Below are 19,757 nucleotides of genomic sequence, written 5' to 3'. Positions count from 1 at the left end.
TTGCTTTATGTATTGTATGTTATATGTTGACAAAATATTGTATATTGTATGTTAGAAATTTACGTTCTTTTTGTTCAATGTTTATTTGATGTATTATTTGTACCACTAATGTCTTATAAAAAACTGTTTGTAATCATCGGGGATAAAAGTTGGTATTTAGTTACGTAGAAATCCTATTAGATACTCACTTTGTTATAGAGCAGGTTTGTTTAATAGCTTGTCTATGTCTTCAAAGGAATAGATTGATAACTGTAAGAATAGATAGATTTGCTCTTCAAACTCTTCAGAGATCCACAGAATATGGCATTTAATGATGAGGGCTTTCCTGACAGAGAGAGACATCCGCTCCTGGCCGCCTCTCCATTTGCATCATTGAAGATGGGGGCTTCAAGAGATGCTGGTGACAGAATGGTCACTAGACGGAAAAACTGCTCTGCTACTGCTCTTATCTCTGATGACAGGCTGACTGTCTGCAACGATCAACAATGATGCTGGAAAGATGACTGTCCAGCTTTAAAGAGAATAGATGAACCAGACCGTCGGATTTCCTGCTTCAAAAAGCAGTTCGTTGGATGTTTTGGGCCGAAAGGCTGAAGACTGATTGCCCCAATGAAGGAGAGAATTCGGTGACTATCCAGGCAGTCTGCTCTCTCTGTACTCTGCAACTTGGAAGTTGCCTGCCAGCAAAAGCAGTTCGTTGGATGTTTTGGGCCGAAAGGCTGAAGACTGATTGCCCCAATGAAGGAGAGAATTCGGTGACTATCCAGGCAGTCTGCTCTCTCTGTACTCTGCAACTTGGAAGTTGCCTGCCAGCACTTCCTTTATTAGATAGATTTTCCTTCTTGGGTCTCTGATGGGATTGAAGACTAGATAGCCACAGTGTTACTAGAAGCTTTAGTAGATTAATAATTACAATTTCTCATGAAAGAAAAGGACTCTCTTTGGTAGGATAGTGGTATACTTTCCCTTAGGTTAACAAGTATAAAAGGACTTTGTTATGTTCTTGATTCCTGATGAGTATGTATATATGTATATATGTATATATGTGTATATAGTTCTTAATTTTTTAGAGAGAAGGGTGAGGTGTGGGATAGATTAAGCTTTGTCGCAGGTGGAAGCAGTCTTGGCGGGCTTTACCCTTGGGGCACACCATGAATACCTTGTGAGAGACTGTTTGGAGCCTTCCTGGGCTTGGAATTCAGGAAGCCTACCTAGGAACCCCACCGTGGCTATTGTTTTCCTAATTGACCCTCGAAGGGAGAAGGGACCGCCCTTTGCATATGACTGGGAAGGTGGGGGAGAGAAAAACAAGAGGTAGAAGGAGAGAAGGAGAAGGCGCGGAGAGAGAGGAAAGGACCGGACCAGCTCGTGGGACTGAGACACCTAAGGACCCGTCCTGCCGAACGGATTCCAGGAGGTTTTAATCTTCTGTCCCTTTAACCTTTTTTTCCTTCTTGTATATGCTAGTTGGGTTGTATAATAAAGTTTAATTGTTAATAAACTGAGCCAACACTGCAGGTATGCACACGTAGCTTGCATGACAGCGGACAAGAAATGGTTAAACAAAGCTACGCTGATTGCTTACGAGTAATGGGGTGAGGTTATGAGTGTAGGGCCAGAGAAGGGGGCATGGTGTGTTTGAGGGTGAAGTTCTGGGCTCTTTTGGGGGCTCTGGATGGACAATCTTCCACAGGTAACTGCAGACAGTATCCAAGTCCTGGTAATAACCTAGGAAGATGTCACCCCTGCACACCACACTGGTCATTTAAGTGGCTTACTCCACAGAGATCTAGGAGGAGGGTGGCCTTTCATTCAGGTCACATGGGAAACAGATAGATACAGCCCGAAACAGAAATAAGGAGCAATGCCTTTTCCTCCTTTTAAAGAGTCCCCATGGCGCACGCTTTTAATCCTGGCACTCGGGAGGCAGAGGCAGGCAGATCACTGTGAGTTCAAGGCCAGCCTGGTCTACAAAGTGAGTCTAGGACAGCCAAGGCTACACAGAGAAACCCTGTGTCAAAAACAAAACAAAACAAAACAAAAGTCCCCACCCAGAGGAATGTGCAGAGAACCTACAGCCATGTTCCTGATCTGCTGCCCAGCCAGGGTCCTCAGATGCTTGAGGAGAGCGCAGTACATCTGTGTTTTCTCCTTGGGGAGCCTGGAGACCACATCGGCCAAGATGTCCTTTACCTGGGTCAGGCTGAGGCCTGCGCCCAGTGTCAGGCCTGAAAGTAAGGCAGCTTTGTTAATATTCTGTACGCCTGGACATGAGGGGCAAAGTAGAGAAAAGACAGCCAGAGCTGATTATGATGGCATCTTTCTCCCTCACAAATATTCCACATGCACACTGGGCCATCTCATAAACACAAAGGAGAAACACGAGAAAAAAAAAACACAGGATCCCTGAAAAGCAACCAAACCCACCAGGGCAGCTCACTGTTCTGGGCTGTCAGGACAGCCCATTCCCCCCCCCCCAACCTTCCCCTGGGGCTAAGTGGCTTTCTGCTGCCTTCTCCCTGACTCTCTGCACAGCATCAGGCACCATTTTCTGCCTCTGGTGTTTTGTAGGTGCAGTTCCCACCTTCTCAACCAGTTGCCTTCCACCTACCTTTTGACCTCAGATCTGACTTCCCAAGTTGCAGTTTGGCCAGTCAGCCCTGCTACCTGCCTCTAGAACATCACGTGTCTCTCTTGTGCAGCACGGATCATGGCGTTTCAACCACTGAGCTGTCTCCCTAGGCCTGCTTCTCTCATTTCCGTCATCTCCTACTAAGCCTGTATCGGCTTTTATGTGACCAGTGATCTATAACTCTCTAGTTGAACCACTACCCTAAAAGACACTATGATTGAATTCTGACCTGCCTCATCCATTAAGTTATTGTTACTGCGCACCTACTGTGTGCAGTATCCTAGGGCAAAAAATAATATAATAAATAAGATCTTTGCTTAAAGTCAATATTGGACATGGAAAAAGATGACTAGACACATAATAAACTGTGACTTCAGCTATGTAAGTGCTAGGAAAATGTGGGAGCAGGTGTTTGCAAGCAGCTCCTGGTGATGCTTTTGGTCTCTGTGAGGCATCATCCTACCAGCACCTTAGAAAAGCTTGTCAGGAAACAGAGTTGTTCAGCTCACATGTCTCTATTTTGGACAGTACATCCTGTTTCACTCTAGAGTCATGGACTTTCTGTAGAAAAAAAAGTATAATTTATGACTGCTTACACTTCTAAGAAGGCGGGTGCTTTAGGCTTTGTTTTGTCAGCATACGCTCAGCAGGGGGAGCTCATGATTTAACTTTTGGCAAGGTGCTTCCGAGGGAGAACGGAATCTGCAGGAAGCAGGCTCCTGCCTGCCAAGGCTTGCTTCCCCTGGTGTCAATGGGTGTGGCCGAAGAGCCATCTCAGGACAGAATTCCCTTCAGTAAGATTTGTTTGGTCTGTCCAATCAGTTAATGTAGAACAAACAGCCCAACTCAAACAGTCAAAAATTTATCTAGTCTCTTCTGGTCAAACAAACAGTCCAAAGATTCATCCAGACAGACGGCACCTGTTTACCTGTCCACCTCTCTGCTTTCTGCTTTTCATGCCACACTGAACTCAGGGTATCAGTTTACTTGACCTGCTTTCATCTGGCTTTGATCTCTCATCCAACCAATAGAGCTCTCTGTCCCTGGAGATTACAACGTGGTGGATGTTGAAAGATGCCCTCATTACACCAGGATCCGTTCATTGGCAAGATGAAGACTCACAGAAAGAGCTAAGTGCTCAGAGTCAGAGCTGTGATGTGACTCAGCAGTGCTGAAACCGTAACCGAGGACCACGACACTGACACACACTGTGTGTGTGCCCGTAATGCCTACAGTTTCCCAACTACTCCAAGGAACACTTCAGTTAGCTAGGGGTTCCTCTAGCACAACATAGGTGTGTCTGAACTAGCTGCTTCTACAACGTGTGTGTGTGTGTGTGTGTGTGTGTGTGTGTGTGTGTCTATCTGTCTGTGTGTAAGAGAAAGAGGAGAGAGGAGAGAGAGACAGAGAGAGAGAGAGAGAGAGAGAGAGAGAGAGAGAGAGAGAGAAGAAAAGAGGGGAGAGAGGGGGGAGGGAGGGAGGGAGGGAGGAGAGAGAGAGAGAGAGAGAGAGAGAGAGAGAGAGAGAGAGAGAGAGAGAGAGAGAGAGACTGATTCACTCTGTAGCCAGGCTGTCCTGGAATCCACTATATAACAGCCTAGATGGCCCTGAATTCATGGAAACCCTCCCACTTCAGTCTCTTAGACACTGAGATTACAGATGTCAGCTACCAAACCTGGCTCAAAAAGCAACATGAAAAAAGAAGAAAACAAACCACCACCTTTCCCTCACTAAATGCATTTGTTACTAGAAAATACACAAGGTGTTGAGAAGTGCGTGAACACACAGGGTTCTCAACCTAGTGCTTGTAACTTTGCATCTGGCTTCGCACTAACTGGTGGGAGCACTTAAATGCTTATTTACCATTGTATTTTTCCTTCTTAAACCAAAACCAAAAAAAAAAAAAAAAAAAAAAACCTCCCAAGATTCTTTTTTAATTAAAGTTTAAAAAACACTGAAACTGTCATAACTCGAAAATAGCACCATTTTAAAGGCATCTCTTAGCTGTGGCAGAGGATTCTACCTACGATCAAATAGGAATGACGACTGGCACAGGGATGACGTCACACTTGACGTCACGTCCTCTGCGCACGTGATCAATGCCTACAGAAGAACCTGCGTCTTTCTTGGAAAACATGATTTGCCAGCTCATAGCTCTCCGCACCTGGCACGTGGGAGAGACCTGATAACTTGAAAAACGCGTGTTTGGAAATGATCTTCTTCTACTTGTGCTTTTCACAGACAAGCATCTACCCTCAGAGTTCAGTGCTATATTGTGAGAAAGGAACAGCGAGCTTCTCCTTGTTGGGGAACTGTTGGGCGTTCACTGGAATCGGCTCTGTGGTGATGAAGGAAGGAGAGCTGAGGGCGCCTGCCTGGGGAAATGCTGTGCGCTACCTAACAGGAACCAGGCTAGCCGTTTCCTCAGAAGCCAAGAGGGAAGGTGCTCTTCAAGGCGCTGGGGACCTTAGACACAGAGGGGTGGATTTGAGGGAAGCAACAAACATTTGCGCCCCAGTTCTCGGCAGAAAAAGTTGAATCTCCAGACAGGATGAGCAAACTGTTTCAGGATTTTGTAAATCAGCCATAGTTCAGCGCTGTAGTGCCAAGTGCCTCATTTTGTGAGCCTGTGATTTCCTTAGGGTTAAATACTCAGCCAGCGGCAGCACACAGACCTTGTTAGAATAAAGGAGAACATACCTTCCTTTGTATTGGTCACTGCAAACAATTCCAAGATCCTTGCAGGAGAGATAATGATTGGATAAGAAACATCTTTGAACTTCATAGCAAGCCCTAAAAGAAAGAAGAATTATCCTAAGTGGGGATAGCACCAGGTATGCTGGGCCTGGTGGCCTATAACCGCAGTGGCTCGGGAGGCAGGCAGCCCAGCAACTTAGCGAGCCTTGGTATCGAACTTGTAACAAGTGAAGGGGGTTGAGGATGCAGCACAGTAGTAGTGGAACACTTGTCTACAGGGGTCCATATCAGGTCCTGTCAGGGATGGAGGAGGAGGAGGAGGAGGAGGAGGAGGAGGAGGAGGAGGAGGAGGAGGAGGGATATACCAGCTAGATTTCATCTTGCAAATAAAACTCTGACCTAGAACTCACAGAAGGGCTGAAGAGAGAGATGCCTGGCACTTAAGAGCACTGGTTGCTCTCCCAAAGGGCCAGGGTTCAATTCCCAGCACCCACATGGCAGCTCACAACTGTCTGTAACTCCAGATCCAGGAGATCCAACAGTCTCATACAGACCTATACGGAGGCCAAACGCCAACGCACATCAACTAAGTACGTACGTACATACATACCTACATACCTACATACAACTCATAAAATGAAATCACAGCGTAGAAAGCCCATTTCCCTTCTCTGTGGCCCAGGCTGAGTCTGACCACCTATAGATTTCATCCTCTGGTACTCACTAAAAGAAAGGTCTATCTTACTCTTTATTGGTGGCATGGGGTGGGTGGGTGGGTGGAGTGGGTGGAATTGACATCCTAACCTCCCCCAAATCTAGTCACTTCCTATAGTCGGGGTGAAAGGTCAAAGTACAGTGTGAACACCAGGGAAGGAAGCTGTGCAACAAGCTGGCCATGCGCTAAGCGGAAGGAAGCCGCCCGCCACCGCCACCGGTGGACCCGCTCTGTGAGCCAACTCTACCGCTTTCTCCTCCTCTCTAGGTCTCAGGACAGGAAGGAGGAACTTGGTTGCGCCACCCACCGAGAGAGGTGTTGCCTATCACGAGTGGCGCGCTGGGGTGCTTCATTTTCAGCTCCAAAAGGTCTTTTAGGGTTCCTGGGGCAATCCAAGTAGTCCTCTCCCCACGAAAAGTCAGAGCTTTCTTTTGGGGATCCTTCGCCATCCTCTGCAGTATTCAAATCCAGACAACGATGACGTCAGTGACAAAAAACCCCCAAAAAACAAACAAAACCAAAACCGAAAAAAAAAAAAACCCGCACATAGATTCCTCACAGCTTCCAACCAAACAGGCAGGAAATCATGGGTAACAAATAAAGACAACTATTTTTACGTCTTAATTCGTAATTAAATTAATCCATTTGAATATTTTCCTCATCTTTCACAGATAGAGCAAATGAAGTGGATTTTAATGAAGTCTTAACTTAAAAACAAACAAAACTCTTACATACAAAGACAAGGGTTGAGGTATCTGATGTCAAATTTCCAACCAAAGACGTAACTTCAGACCGAACTACCAACGGTGATATCATACCAACAGAAAATTAAGCATGTGCGGGCTGAAGGGCTACGTGAGATTGCCAGGCACGCTAAATATACAAGGAGGCAGGAGACCCAGGTTCTAATCCCAGCCTGGCTACTAAGTCGCCAGATCAATTTAGGAAATCTTTGGACCCTGTCTCCATCCGGCTTGATGTGTGTGAAGATTAAGGATAATATATAAATGACATTTGGCTCTTGGTGATCACTGAGATATGGGATCAAACTGGCTGTCTGGCCGAACAGCAACCCCCACTCCCACCCTAAGCAACCACACACCAGTTAAAAACATAGACTGTCAAGCTCACTTCAGCCAGCAGGACCTTTCCCTGAGTGAAGTTTGTGGTTTCCTAAGCAAGACTGAGAGCGTCACAACTCCTGGTGGGTTTGTCTCAGTTGTTAATGGGCTAATGGGCAGGATCTCTTTAGGTTTTTCCTTCCATCAATTTTTCTAGAACAAATGGCTGCGACAGGTAGCAATACATTAACACGAACGAGCATGAAATAAATATTCATGAGGATAATTTCATGCCTCGTCAAGTCGACGTTTAATTTTACTTCCTTTCTCTCCTCTTCTCCTAGTGGACTTTCTGTGCCCTCTGTTTTGATTTGATGCAGGAGCCATTTAATATGCTCATATTTTCTGTCTAGAGTCGTTCCTATCCTACTGAATCAAATCACACTTGGCGTTATTTTGCAGTGTGCAGTGAAAGAATGAACGAATTCGGTAACTACTCATCTAGTTTTGCCAAAGGGAAGACTACAGCAAGGGGCAAATCAGAGACAGGACTTGGTCAGCGTGACACAGGTGGTTCAGTGGGAAGAGGACATGAACCGCGGGGCGCCGGGGGCCTCCTCGCCTGGTGCCCTGTGAAACTGAAGTCCTGGGCATTTAAAAGAAGCAGGGTTTTAACAGTCGCGGCCAGCGAATATTAAACAAGGCAACCATTTCTCAAACAGGAACAGAATTGCTTAACTCGTTTCAAATGAACTTTGGTGATATCTCTGCAAAAATATTTTATGAAAACACTGTTGCTCTTTGCAGGAGCATGCACGGGGCAGATCATTCGGTATAATTTCCGTGTCTTTGTAGATCATCTCACTGAATAATTTTGTCACACAAGAAATCCTGGCAAAAGGCTGCTGGAAACAAGCTGTCACTAAAGGCAGATTGGCTGAGGGAAGACTTCTTTATCGCTGTAAATGTTGCGGTACGTTATGTGTCTGTGTGCCGGGTGGAGGAGGATGACGGACAGGAGAGCTTCCGGGAAATGTAGGGGAAACTCTGATTGCTAAATGTTTCATATGTTCTCATCAAGGGAAGCCAGCACTTCTTAAGGTACAGTCCAAGCACCTCTGGAAGTACCCCCAGGACACACTTTTGGGGTTCCGAAATCAAAACTATTTTATAATGACATACAATGATTATGGCTCGCTTTCTTCCTTCACGGTGACTCAGGAGTGTGTGGTGAGTGTTAAAATGCTCCACGGTGTGGTTCTCACTCCTGTCTGTAGCCCGAAGCCCTATGTAAACCCAACTTTTTTTCTCTTAAGCAAGAATTAAAGAGATGTACAAAATCTCCCAAACAATGTCACTCCATTGTTACTGAATTTTCTTTGGGAGGAAAAGGTGTTTCTCGTGAGTCATATTTTATTTATCCTAAAGAGTTTACCCTTGGGGCTGGAAGGATGTCTCTGTGGTTAGTATCATGTGTTGCTCTTGCACAGGACCTGGGTTTGATTCCCAGCACCCACATGGAAGCTAGCAATCACCCATAATTCCAAGTTCTACAAGGTCTGGCGCCCTCTTCTGGGCTCCTCAGGTACTGCACATATGTAGTGTATAGACATGTTTCAGGTAAATACTCATATGCATAAAAATAAATATTTATCTTTTAAAAGTTTTCTATGGTTACTTATAAGCAAATAAATGAATGAATAAATTATTTTCCATTTTAATTTCACACAGTACATTCATCAATTGCTATAGCCTACATAGCAAAAACTCTTTGGGTTGTCAGCAATTTTTAAAGACGTAAGTGGCTCTGAAACTAACTCAAATCACAACCAAGGCAGCAAAGGGGCAACTCCACCACTTCAGGAGAATAACCTGAGGGGACACTGCTAAAAACGGGAAGGACTGCCCTCAGGGAAAGCACTTTGTCTTTTCTGCATCCAGCATTTCTAGCTTGGGGCCTTGAGGCTCCACTAATAGAAACAAATACAGAGGCAGCCAAGGGATGCCTGGAGAAATGGTTTGAAACAATGTGAGAGGAGGGCATCTCGGTGCCTCATGCCCACACAGAGCGGTTAGCTGCTGAAACAGGGAGCTTGGATCTGCCGCTGCCTGCCCCTCGTCTTATCCTGAATTCTCTAGGGGGTCTTTATGGGTGTTGGGTATCAGAACACATGTGCCCTGGACATAGAATGTGAGAAAGACCAGGACAAGATAAGATGAGCCCTTCCATGGGAAAAGTCTGAAACAAGAAAAAAAAAATCAATGTATTTTCACAGCCCTAGAGAGCTGTATAACAACAAAGTCATCTCGAGGAGCAAATAGGGGCAGAGGCACAACTGGGCACGAGCTAACAGGACAACCGTCCATCCTCTCACAAGCATCATAAAACCAAATAGACCAGCAGAACGAACCATTAGTTCAGGTGGAAATATAAGCTCTTGAGTTGGGTCCAACGGCTGAAATTCTTCTTTTTCATACAATTTGGTGCAAACCTAAAGGAGGAAAAAAACACAAAACACTTTAGTGTTTGTGGCAAAGGTTGGTAAAGCACCGTGGTTCTTAGCAGCCAAGTATTGAATACCTATCTCCTGTTTGAAAAATCTGGACTAGGGCGTAGGAGAGGGCAGAGAGGGTGAGAGAGGGCTAGAGAAAGCCAGAGAAGCAAGAGGACAAGACAGAGGGGGCTGCAGAGAGCTGGCGAGGGGAGGAGAGGTGAGAAAGAACTAGAAAAGACAGGAGAGATAAGGTGGGGTAGCAGAAAGAAGCAGGGAGCAAGCTACCTAGAGGCTTTGTATCTGGCCCTGGGCCCGGGCTGGTTCATTAGGAGTTTGTGACCGTAGAGAGTTGGACTTTTGCAGAGCCTGGGCCAAAGTTACTTTAGGACTTTGGTCTTCTTGCTAGCCATCTGTTGTCCACCTTTGTGCCTGGCCTGCTGACCACTAGGTTCAACCCTGTAACGCAGTAAGGAGTCTACCAGCTCCCCCCATCCATCCCCAAAGCTACGTCTGTCAACTAAGATCCGCAGGAGAAATGTCCCTGCTTAACTACCCAGTGTCCCTACTGCTAGGTCTCAGCAAGTGCATATGTCTAGAAATGACCGTCTCTGCCCAGCTCAGGCTGGATTGTGGAGGGATTTCCAGTGGTTAGATAAGAGCCATCATTTCTCAGGACATCTGGCAGAAGGGGCATCTCCCTGACCTGTGGCTGCCCGTCAAAGTCTTCCGGCCTCCAGGCTCCTACAATCCCTTTCCTCAAGTCCCAATTCTGCATTTCAAATCTTCCATCCTGACCCTTCTCACCTCAGATCCCACTCTCTTAATAACAGCCTTGCCCCTGCCCTGCCATTCTCCCGTCTCCTGCAGACAGCCCTGGCTGAGTCCAGTCGGCTTCCTTTCCTCTGTTCTGGACTCTCCCAGGTGCCTCTGGATAGTTTCTCTTTCTTACCCACAATAACCGCCCCACCTACAAGTATGGAGTGGCCATTTTGGTGGTTTCTTTACTGAGCCCCTCACATACTCCTACTAATGTACAATACAATGATCAATGGCTCCCTTCTTTCCTTCCTTCCTTCCTTCCTTCCTTCCTTCCTTCCTTCCTTCCTTTCTTCCTCTCTTTCTCTGTCTTTGTTTTGTTTTGTTTTTGAAACAGGCTCTATCTACATATCCCTGATTGTCCTGCAACTCACTATGTAGACCAGTCTGGACTTGAACTCACAGAGACCCACCTGCCTCTGCCTCCCAAGTTCTGGGATTAAAGACGCATAGCAGAACACCTGGCCATGATTTTTTTTTAATGTGACTATAGAATTCATGTGACTGTTTCCATGGTAGACCGTGACATTCAGAACTACGCGAATCTGTATCCCCAGATTGTGACCGCTTACACAGGGCTGAGAATAAGCTCTCTCTTATTCCTCTTGGAGTAGGAACTGTGCTTTTACATTTACAAGGAGTTGTGGAGATTAGGTTGTGCCACTGCAAGTTCCTCTATAGTGTGTAGGAAAGTGGCTTTCAGACTGTGCCTTGCCCTGAGTGACTGCATTTTGAGTGCAAGCACAGAGGCAGGGCGACACTGTATCTTGTTTGTGCATGCAGACACTGCCACCTGGCCAGCAACAAGCTAGGATAACTTATTTAGGCACGACAAAAAATGCCTATTGGAGAAGATTGGGAGCACACAATATTAAAACCAGGTCAGAAAAGCCAGGCCTGAGAAGAACTCATCAAACATACTAGACCAGCAAACAACACAGGCCTCTCACTGGGGTCACTTAAAATGAGGGCTCTGATACTGGTCTGTTATTGGACCATCTAGTGTGTGTGTGCATCAGGAGACTGGACATGCAGAGAGCTCTTGATTGTCCCCAGAGCTCTAGTTTAGCATAGTCCCCACGGCTTGACTGGCCTTCCCCTTGGACTCCCAACTTTGCTGTCAGTCTCTCCGCCTGGCCTCTATTTGTCTTGAGCCTGGCTTGGATCCACCTCCAGCTGCTCCCTAATTGGGTTCTTACTAGCTGACCCAACCTTCTGCAATGGCGCTCTGCACCTGTAGCTGCTGCCATCGATAAGCCCACCCTCCCGGATCTGTAGCCTCTTTAATGAACTCCTTTGTAGCCATCCGATAGCTTGCATATCTTACTGTGTGGAGTTGTGGTTGAGAGTTAACATGACTAGTTAAGGTTGGACCAAAAGAAGTTGATAGTGTCAGGAGTCACGCTACCAAGAGAGACTGGGATTCCTTGGTGAGCCGCCAGCCATCAGAGCTGACACCCTGCAGTGTGCCCTATTTGTCTTTTGGTGGTATGAGAAGCCACCAAATGTGGCTTCAAGAAGCTCATTCCCACCTATCCTTGGTCTACTGATGAGTCCCTGATCTGGCCTTCTCTCACCAAGTCCCTCCACAGGGGCACAAGGAGATCGCAGAGTGGGGACCTCCCAGTCACAGCCAGCAGCCTGCTTGTGTGTTAGCCACAGGCTTTTGGTACCAGGACCTCAGGATTCTCCTACCCAGAAGCCCCAAATCCAGTTCCAGGATCTCCGTAGGCCTCTGCCCCAGGACTTTCTCATCGAAGGAGAGACAGCTGGGTATTGGCTAAGGGAGTGTGACTGGGGGGGGCAGGGCGGGCGTGCGGTCTGGGATGCCAGCGGTGTGGGACAGAGTTGGCCACAGAGGGATGAGAACCCGGCTGTTCATGTCATGTTTCTGCTTTGGGCCCACAGACGTCAGTGGCAGGCCCGACCCCTGTCACAGTGTGCAGGAACATTTGGTGGCTGTTGGGTACAGAGCCTACATTACTCTCTCAGATTTCTTTCTCTCCCCTCTCTCTAGCCTAGAAATCAAGTGAAGTTGACTTTTAGAGGAAATTGTGTTTTTAATGGAACTACTCTGACATCCATGGGGATTTTTTTTTTGTTTAAACGTGTGTGTGTGTGTGTGTGCGCGCACACACACACACAAATTATACTAAAATCATGTTGAACCACTGAAAAGTCTACAGAAACAAAACAGCTTCATAATAGCCTGGTGCAGAAGTAACTGCTAGTAGGTCCATTTTTTCCACTTGTAATTTCACTCTGTGTATATGTACTTATAGTGCATATGCTGAGAATATTTAATGGCGTCAAAAATCTCAATTTTTAAATTACTTCACTCTAAACAATTCATTTTTATTTTGAAATTCTTTAAAGGTTACAGAATAGACTGCAAGTTAGTATAAGCTTCAATGCAATGGTTATGTTAAGATAGTCTGAAGTGATCCCCAGCTGCCAGGCATTCGGGTTAGCTCTAATCCTGGCTATAAATCACACTGTGGTGCATATCTTTGTCCATAACACATATTTGATCTATCTCTGGAGTGGATTTCTGGCAGTGAAAAGTACTCAGTCAGAAAGTATGAAAATAGAAATCGAATGCCCTCAACACACAAATCCCATTGCTTGCTACAGTCGGCTAACAGGGTAATGCTGAACCTCAGTCCTTAGGAAGATCAGGCATTTAATAAGCAACTGTGTGTGTTCATCGGTCCACTTGGGACTCCATGAACAGTGTGCTCCTCAGTTCCTTCAGTGCTTATCCAGCTGTGGCAGAAGATGCTGGACTGGAGTGAGGAGGGCCCTGGGCTGTAGTCGAGGCAGCCCCTTTCTTTCCAAAGACAGCCTCTCACATTTGTTCTATCTTGACTACTCAGTGCAGCCCAATTGCAAGGCCGCTTTCCAGGGTGGACTCCTTTCGGCAGCGACCAAGGTCGGTGGAAGAAAAGAAAGGTGGGAAGCGCAGAAGAGAGACAGTTGGTTCAGACCCCCTGCTCTTTCCTGAGACAGAAAGAACCTCTGACTTACGTGGGTGGGATGCACCGAGGCCAAAGATAAGATAGAAGGAAATGAGGGGAGAAAAGGGAAACTCACACTGGCTCTTTTCTTCGGCTCATTTTTGTCTTCATCCAAGCAACATTTCCGTCTCCCATTCATCTGGCAGCAAGGCGAACTCTGTGAAGACCATTAATGGTGAAATCAGAGAGACCCAGAGCTGTAAGATCCAGAGGGTGCGAGGGTGGATCTAATGATCATCTGGGGTGCGTCGCCCCAGGACTCATACCCACTGCGAGTGTGTTAGAAGGAGTTCTCACCCAAGGATGGACTCACGGCAGTGTAGCCAGAGAAGCTGCCCAGTTAAAGGACAAGCTAGGACCACCCCCCTTTGCTTCCCTTTTAACCTCAAACCTCTTCTACCGTCTCAGTAACTTCTGCCAAGCTAGAACACAGCCAGAGAGCCCTTGCTGCATGGAACGCCTGGATCGTGAATGCTCTCGCCTCCAGGACCAGGACTCAATAGATTTCTGTCCACAGGAACTTGTCTAGTGTGTAGCATTCTGCTACGGTGGCAGAAAATGGACGAAGACGCAGTAGCGGTGGACTCTATTAGTTGTGGTCTAGATATAGCTGAGCAAAGAGTATGTGCTCAGTATGATGCTTTGTAGACCTGTTGCTTTAATTATTTTAGTCACGGTTCCACCTCATAGACACGGAAACAAGGGCTCAGGAAAGTTACATAATTTACCAACTTATACAGCTAGAGCATTGTGGGATCAGAATTTGAGGCTATGCATTCTGATGTGACTTTCACTTGCGATCACTCAACGTAACTTTATATTCTCTCTAATTATTAATAGTAACTGCAATTTTCTGATTTGTCTATCCTAGCCCAGATTTTGTGCTCATTGCCTCTCATGTATTTTAAGACTGTTAATCTTCCAAGAACCTCCCCAGAGAGAAGAGTGGGAGGCAGGTTGTCCCAGAGAGGACTGAGACACCTGGGAGACCTAAAGCTTCTGATATCCTTGGGGTTGTCACCGAGATGCAGGGACTGGATTCCACTGACAAATCCTCCATATTGCTAAACCTACACCCACTCCTGCAGAGCCTTGGGAATGGGGCCAAGCGACAGAAAGAGCCCATGATCAGTGGGTTTCAACGTGCAGCCCACTAACCTAGCTCAGTGGGAGGATGGGCCGGGCGTGAAGGACTGGACAGCGGGTGCTTTAAAGATCTTTTAAAGACGAGACAAGGTCTTACTTGTAGCTTACATAATCCCTGAACTCAGTGTGCAGCCAGACTGGTTTTGAACTGGCAGTTATTCTGCCTTGGCCCACCTCTTGCGTGCTAGGGTTGCACACGTGTGCAACCATGCAGTTATAAGAACTTTTGGGGGCTGGTGAGGTGAGGCAGCAGGTGAAGTTCTTTCTGGGCAACCCAGGCAACCTGAATTCAATCCCTGGAACTTGGGTAGAGGAGGAAAGAGAGGCCCAGCGTCACAAGTTGATCTCTGACCTCCACACACATGCCATACACGTGGACTCACACACTATGTAAGCTGAAAGTATACAAAAACTCTTTGAACCAGAGAATTTCTGAGTCTTTGGCCTGGTGGAGCACCCCTGTGCTAAGAGCATGATAGACCTCAAGTCCACGGACAGGGAGCCCTTTCTGGATGCTCCCCAACATACCAATTCATCCAGCCATCACCTGTTCCCCTTATAACAGACTGTATAATAAGCATAAGCAGTGTTTCCTAAGTTATGTTGACTATCCTGGCAAATTATTGCAGCTGAGGAGGTGGAGTCATAGGAACGACTGACTTTTAGTCAGTACTGACTTTTAGTCAGTGGGTCAGAAATGCCAAAGGCCCAGACCAGCACTTAGTGAGAAGTCAGACTTGTAGATTGTGACAGTAACTCCGAATAATTAGTGTCAGAACTAACTGGGTTAAAGCACAGAGCACCCAGCGGCTGTCTGGAGGGTTGGACGGTTGCTTGGTGTGGGAGGCCCTGCACATCTGCATTGGGATTGGTCTGTGGAGCAGCGGCTGCTGCAGAGGGGAGTCTGGAGCCGATGCTCTGTGAATGTTGCAGGTCCTACTTTCAATTGATGGCACCTGATGTGAAGGATGGGACCTGCTCCTCCTCTCTTCCCCATCTCCCATCAGTATTAATCCCAGACGGACTCACATTCAGAGGAAAGAGGGACATTCACTTGATGGAAACGTTTCACTCTGGCCATGTCTCAGGCAAAAGTGCTGTGGTAGTGACAGCCTGAGCCACAGACTTTTATCAGTTTTTCTTTAGCATGAAGCAAGATGTTAGAATGGCCTAATCTATTTTCACTAAGAATATGCCATTTCCAAACTTCGGCTTCAGAAAAGAGCCGTTATGGTCCTACCTGTCTGTATTTCTGGAAAAAAAATATCCAGTTATGCTTACTGAGATGGGCAAAACCAGAAAATCATTTTTCTTTAAAACACAGTATTTTACTTTCCTGGGAGCCCATCTGGTGTGGGTGTGAGGGGGGTGGTTAGGAAGGGGCGGGTGCAGGGGGGGAATAGTGATGGCTCAGCAGCCGCCATTTCATACTCACAGGGCCGAAACTTTTCACACTCTCCACAATGGGTCTGTATCCAGTGCAGCGGCATAAGTTACCTGGGTGAATGAAGTACAGTTTCAACTCCAAGGCCGTTTCTCTGGGCTGGCTGTGTCTCTCTCACTCACACCGAACCTCTCTGCATCCATGACATCTCTCCCACCAATTGTTTAAAAATCCTGGGAGTCTTTCTAGATTTCACACATTCTCTTGGGCATTATTCTGGACCTATTTGTGAGGTTCACACTTTGAAGAGAGGTACAGAGCAGAAACTCAGTGACAAGAAAGGACACAATCAGAGAAAACCACTAGGAGAAATGTGACAGAGATATAAGCATAGCTTGTGAACATGCACTCATGGGCCCACACCGTTTTCCAGGATATTTATATAAAGAAAGGAAAAATGGACTCATTGTAGAAAAGAGAGCTTTCTAGGGGGCTTAGCACCCATTAGATAAGACTTGAGTTCTTTCTTGAACATAGCCTATCCCCCACACAGGCGTTATTGCCTCTCTCCAAATTGTCTTGTGGGATCAGGGAGCCAGAGACCTGCCGTGGATGCTGCTGCTCCAGCCTTACTTGTTCTGTGAGTCCTTGACCCAGCCAGACATCCCATGTCCCCACCAGCATCCAACAACAGTGGTGGGATAACTTGTCAGATGGCGAGCAGGTGAGATCACGGGTCAGTAGATGGCGTTACCCTGTCCCATACTATCAGAGGGGCTGAGCCAGATGCAGAGGGATCATCTCACACAAAGATGGGAAAGGCACGTCTGAAGGCATGGCGCCCACATCTTAGCAGGATGTCCCTGCGCTGTCAGTATTCCCGAGTCTCTTTAGAACACCTGCTCTCAATGTTATCAGATGAGCTCATAGGTGCAGACTATGATGACCTTTCTGTTCTGTTCTGTCTTTCACACAGACTCCTTCATTAGAACAAGTCTCTCCACTGGAAGTACTCATGCACTGAATCTCCCTGAGGCTGGGGCCCACAGATGCACTGCACATCACACAGCAGGTGGTTGTTAAGGCTTACAGAAGGGCAAGCAATGAAATCAGAAGAAAGATGACTTGAAACACACATAAACTTCACTCAAGCAAGTGAAGCCAATGAGGGTACTGCTAATGCCAGCGGGGAGAAGATGGTAAAGAGAGTCTTTGTAATTTTTGAAGGAGAAAAAATAATAATAATAAAAAAGACTTGTAAGCAAATTCAGACAAGGTGGTAAAGGCATGGCTTCATCAGCAATCACAAGGTCCAACTCTGTCCTCCTCCCCTCACTAGGTTTAAGGTCTTTGTACTTCCCTCCCGTAATTGGCATGTAGTACTTAATGTGGAATAGCGTTCAAATAGTGTATAGCGCACAGAAAGTATTCAAGAAGTCAGCTGTTGTGATGGGCTCTAGATGTCGGAGCATGGGCAGTAGGCCTACAGAAGACAACTTTCGGTTTTGACGCAAAGAACTCTGGAGCTCTAGCAGGAAACGCTAACACCTTGAGAGATGAGACTCAGTAAAATATGTGGCAACATTACAAAACAAAAGCTAGCCAAGGAAGCAGGGGCCCTAGGACCACCAACTACATATTTGGGTGGACATCTCAGAAGTCACAGAATGCAAGAGGATCCAGAGCGTTAGAGTGAGAACTTAGTGAAAGATGGGCTGTTGGTTTTGTACCCCCCACATGCCCCATGTTGCCTCCTGGAGGGAACTGTCCCGACTTACTGGCCCCTTTCCTAACTTGCTGTTTTAACTCTCTGATTCTTAGCTGTCTGAGACTTTTAAACTCTGCTTATAATACATCAGTATTCACCAAAAAGCCGAGACTTCTTTCTTGATGAACCCCCTTCCCCTTTGACTCGGGGCTCTGCCTGGACTTTCTTTCAGCATCCCCTGGAGCTCTCATGTGGAAACTTTTCATACCATCAAAACCTTCCTTCCAGTTGGGCCAGCATCTGACTACTGGAGTGGGTGGACCACACCGGCCCAATGCAAGGTATGGACAGAATACTCTTCGAAGAAATTGGAACAGGGGAAGCCACAGCTGAGAAAGCATCCTTTAGAGACCTAAGTTTGGGAGGGCCTACCTCTGCTAAATGGGAGCGCAAGGCAAAAGACACCTTGAGGGTCCTAAGAGTCAGTGGAACCAGTACCAGGCAAGGCTGTCAAGCTAACCATAAAGACTATGACATGACAACGGCAGGTGTTGGGGACAGGGTCTCTGAAGGTGAAGGGTGCTTGCTGTTCTTCAGGGCAGTAGTTGTGGGAAGGCTATTTTAAAAAGTACAGCACATATGACCAGTGGGGGAGGAGGTCCCCCGTGGTCATAGACCTAGGGGAGGGGGAATAGGGTGAAAGCAGGAGGGAGGGAGGAATGGGAAGATACAAGTGATTGGATGGCAATTGAGTTGTAATCTGAATAAATTAATTAAATAAAAAAGGTACAGCACAGCGCCAGAGCCTCCCCACTGGTCAAAAACCACAGATGGAAGCGTGGGATAAAAGCAGAGGAAGAGCTCTGCGCATGGGGTGTACAGGGTGTAATTGGATGTGACAAGAAGCAAGGGAGGAGGGCTGTGATCAGATTCTCCTCATCAGCAAAACCAGAAATGAGATAAGAGAAGCCGAAGGTCGTAAGGCAAAGAAGAAAACGAAAAAGCGTGGTACCAAGCTGTGTCCCGTTGACTAGACATGAGACTGAGATAGGTTTTGGAGGAAATAGTATCACCACCAACCACCATCAAAGAGAGATCACCACACGCTGCCCAGTGAAGACAGAGTAATGTTAAGAGACGTCAGAGAGAAGGCTCGGGAGCCCCGCTCTCAGAATCACTCACAATTTTCTCCCAACAGAAATACCTGGTAACTAAGCATCAATGGAATGTTGTTCGAAAAGCCTTGAAGCCCGAAACACACGGAGATGTAAGAGGGCTTGTGGTCCCATTTACATTGGTTCAAGATGTCAGGTGGATCGAGTGAAGTGTGTCTCATGGCGAGGTGAGCTTGTGACAGCATAAGCAGTAATCTCCGTGGGATGTAACAATAAACTAAAGTGGTTCTAGAACACTGCACACAGGTGACCCTTGACCTGTGTCGTTTGTTTGTTTGTTTTCAGATGGGTCTGAGATGAGGTGGACTCTAGGTCAGTTCTCTAGATCTGTTCTGAAAGGGGTATGTGTGATAACAGAGCCTAGGAGCAACGGTCTCTAAAAGGAGACCAGGGACTTAAGAAAGGCAGCCTTCTCTTTTGAAATAAGAATTCTAGGGTGGGGCTGGGCTCAGTGTCCCACACCTGTAATCCCAGCACTTGGGTGGCAGAGGCAGGAGGATCGCTGTGAGTTCGAGGCCAGCCTGGTCTACAGAGTGAGTCCAGGACAGCCAAGGCTACACAGAGAAACCCTGTCTTCTCTCTGTGTGTGTGTGGGGGGGGGCAGGGATTCTAGGGTTGATCTGTTTAATGCCACAAATACAGCGCATGGAATTTTCATAGGGCATCTGACAAGTTTGGGCTGCTCTGTAGCAAGGATAGAAAATGTAAATGCATAAGACACAATTAAGCAACAGTTCAGTGTTAATGATGTTGATTAATTTCCTCATAAAGCCCCGCTTGGCTTATTCTGTTCAATAGCTTAGCCCATGACTTGCATAAGGACAGAAGGCAGTGTGCACCAGGTTTGCAAAAGTAGAGAAATTAAACTGTCTTGACAGGACGGGATGAGCATATAAGACTTGAGAAGAATC

The 19,757-nt window shown here is 46.7% G+C and overlaps 1 protein-coding gene across 2 annotated transcripts in view; it reads right to left on the bottom strand.

The window, feature by feature from the left end:
• Positions 1–19,757, bottom strand: part of LOC311595700 (aldehyde oxidase 3) — a 95,481-nt gene that overhangs the window by 63,216 nt on the left and 12,508 nt on the right. The window contains exons 1-7 of one of the 2 annotated variants that reach the window (XM_084778661.1): positions 18,876–19,035; positions 16,015–16,076; positions 13,510–13,590; positions 9,517–9,597; positions 6,352–6,496; positions 5,333–5,425; positions 2,077–2,228 (exon numbers count right to left, since the gene is read on the bottom strand). In XM_084778661.1, the coding sequence (XP_084634787.1) occupies positions 2,077–2,228; positions 5,333–5,425; positions 6,352–6,496; positions 9,517–9,597; positions 13,510–13,572 (534 nt within the window). In that variant the 5' untranslated portion in view covers positions 13,573–13,590; positions 16,015–16,076; positions 18,876–19,035. Of the gene's footprint in view, positions 1–2,076; positions 2,229–5,332; positions 5,426–6,351; positions 6,497–9,516; positions 9,598–13,509; positions 13,591–16,014; positions 16,077–18,875; positions 19,036–19,757 lie in introns of those variants that run through there. The other variant, XM_084778660.1, reaches the window with a different exon arrangement.

This window comes from Acomys minous (assembly GCF_964271855.1).
Source record: "Acomys minous genome assembly, chromosome: 4".
Classification (NCBI taxonomy): Eukaryota; Metazoa; Chordata; class Mammalia; order Rodentia; family Muridae; genus Acomys; species Acomys minous.
The sequence above is the reverse complement of the archived record's forward strand: the minus strand, read 5'-3'. Positions and strand labels throughout refer to the sequence as shown.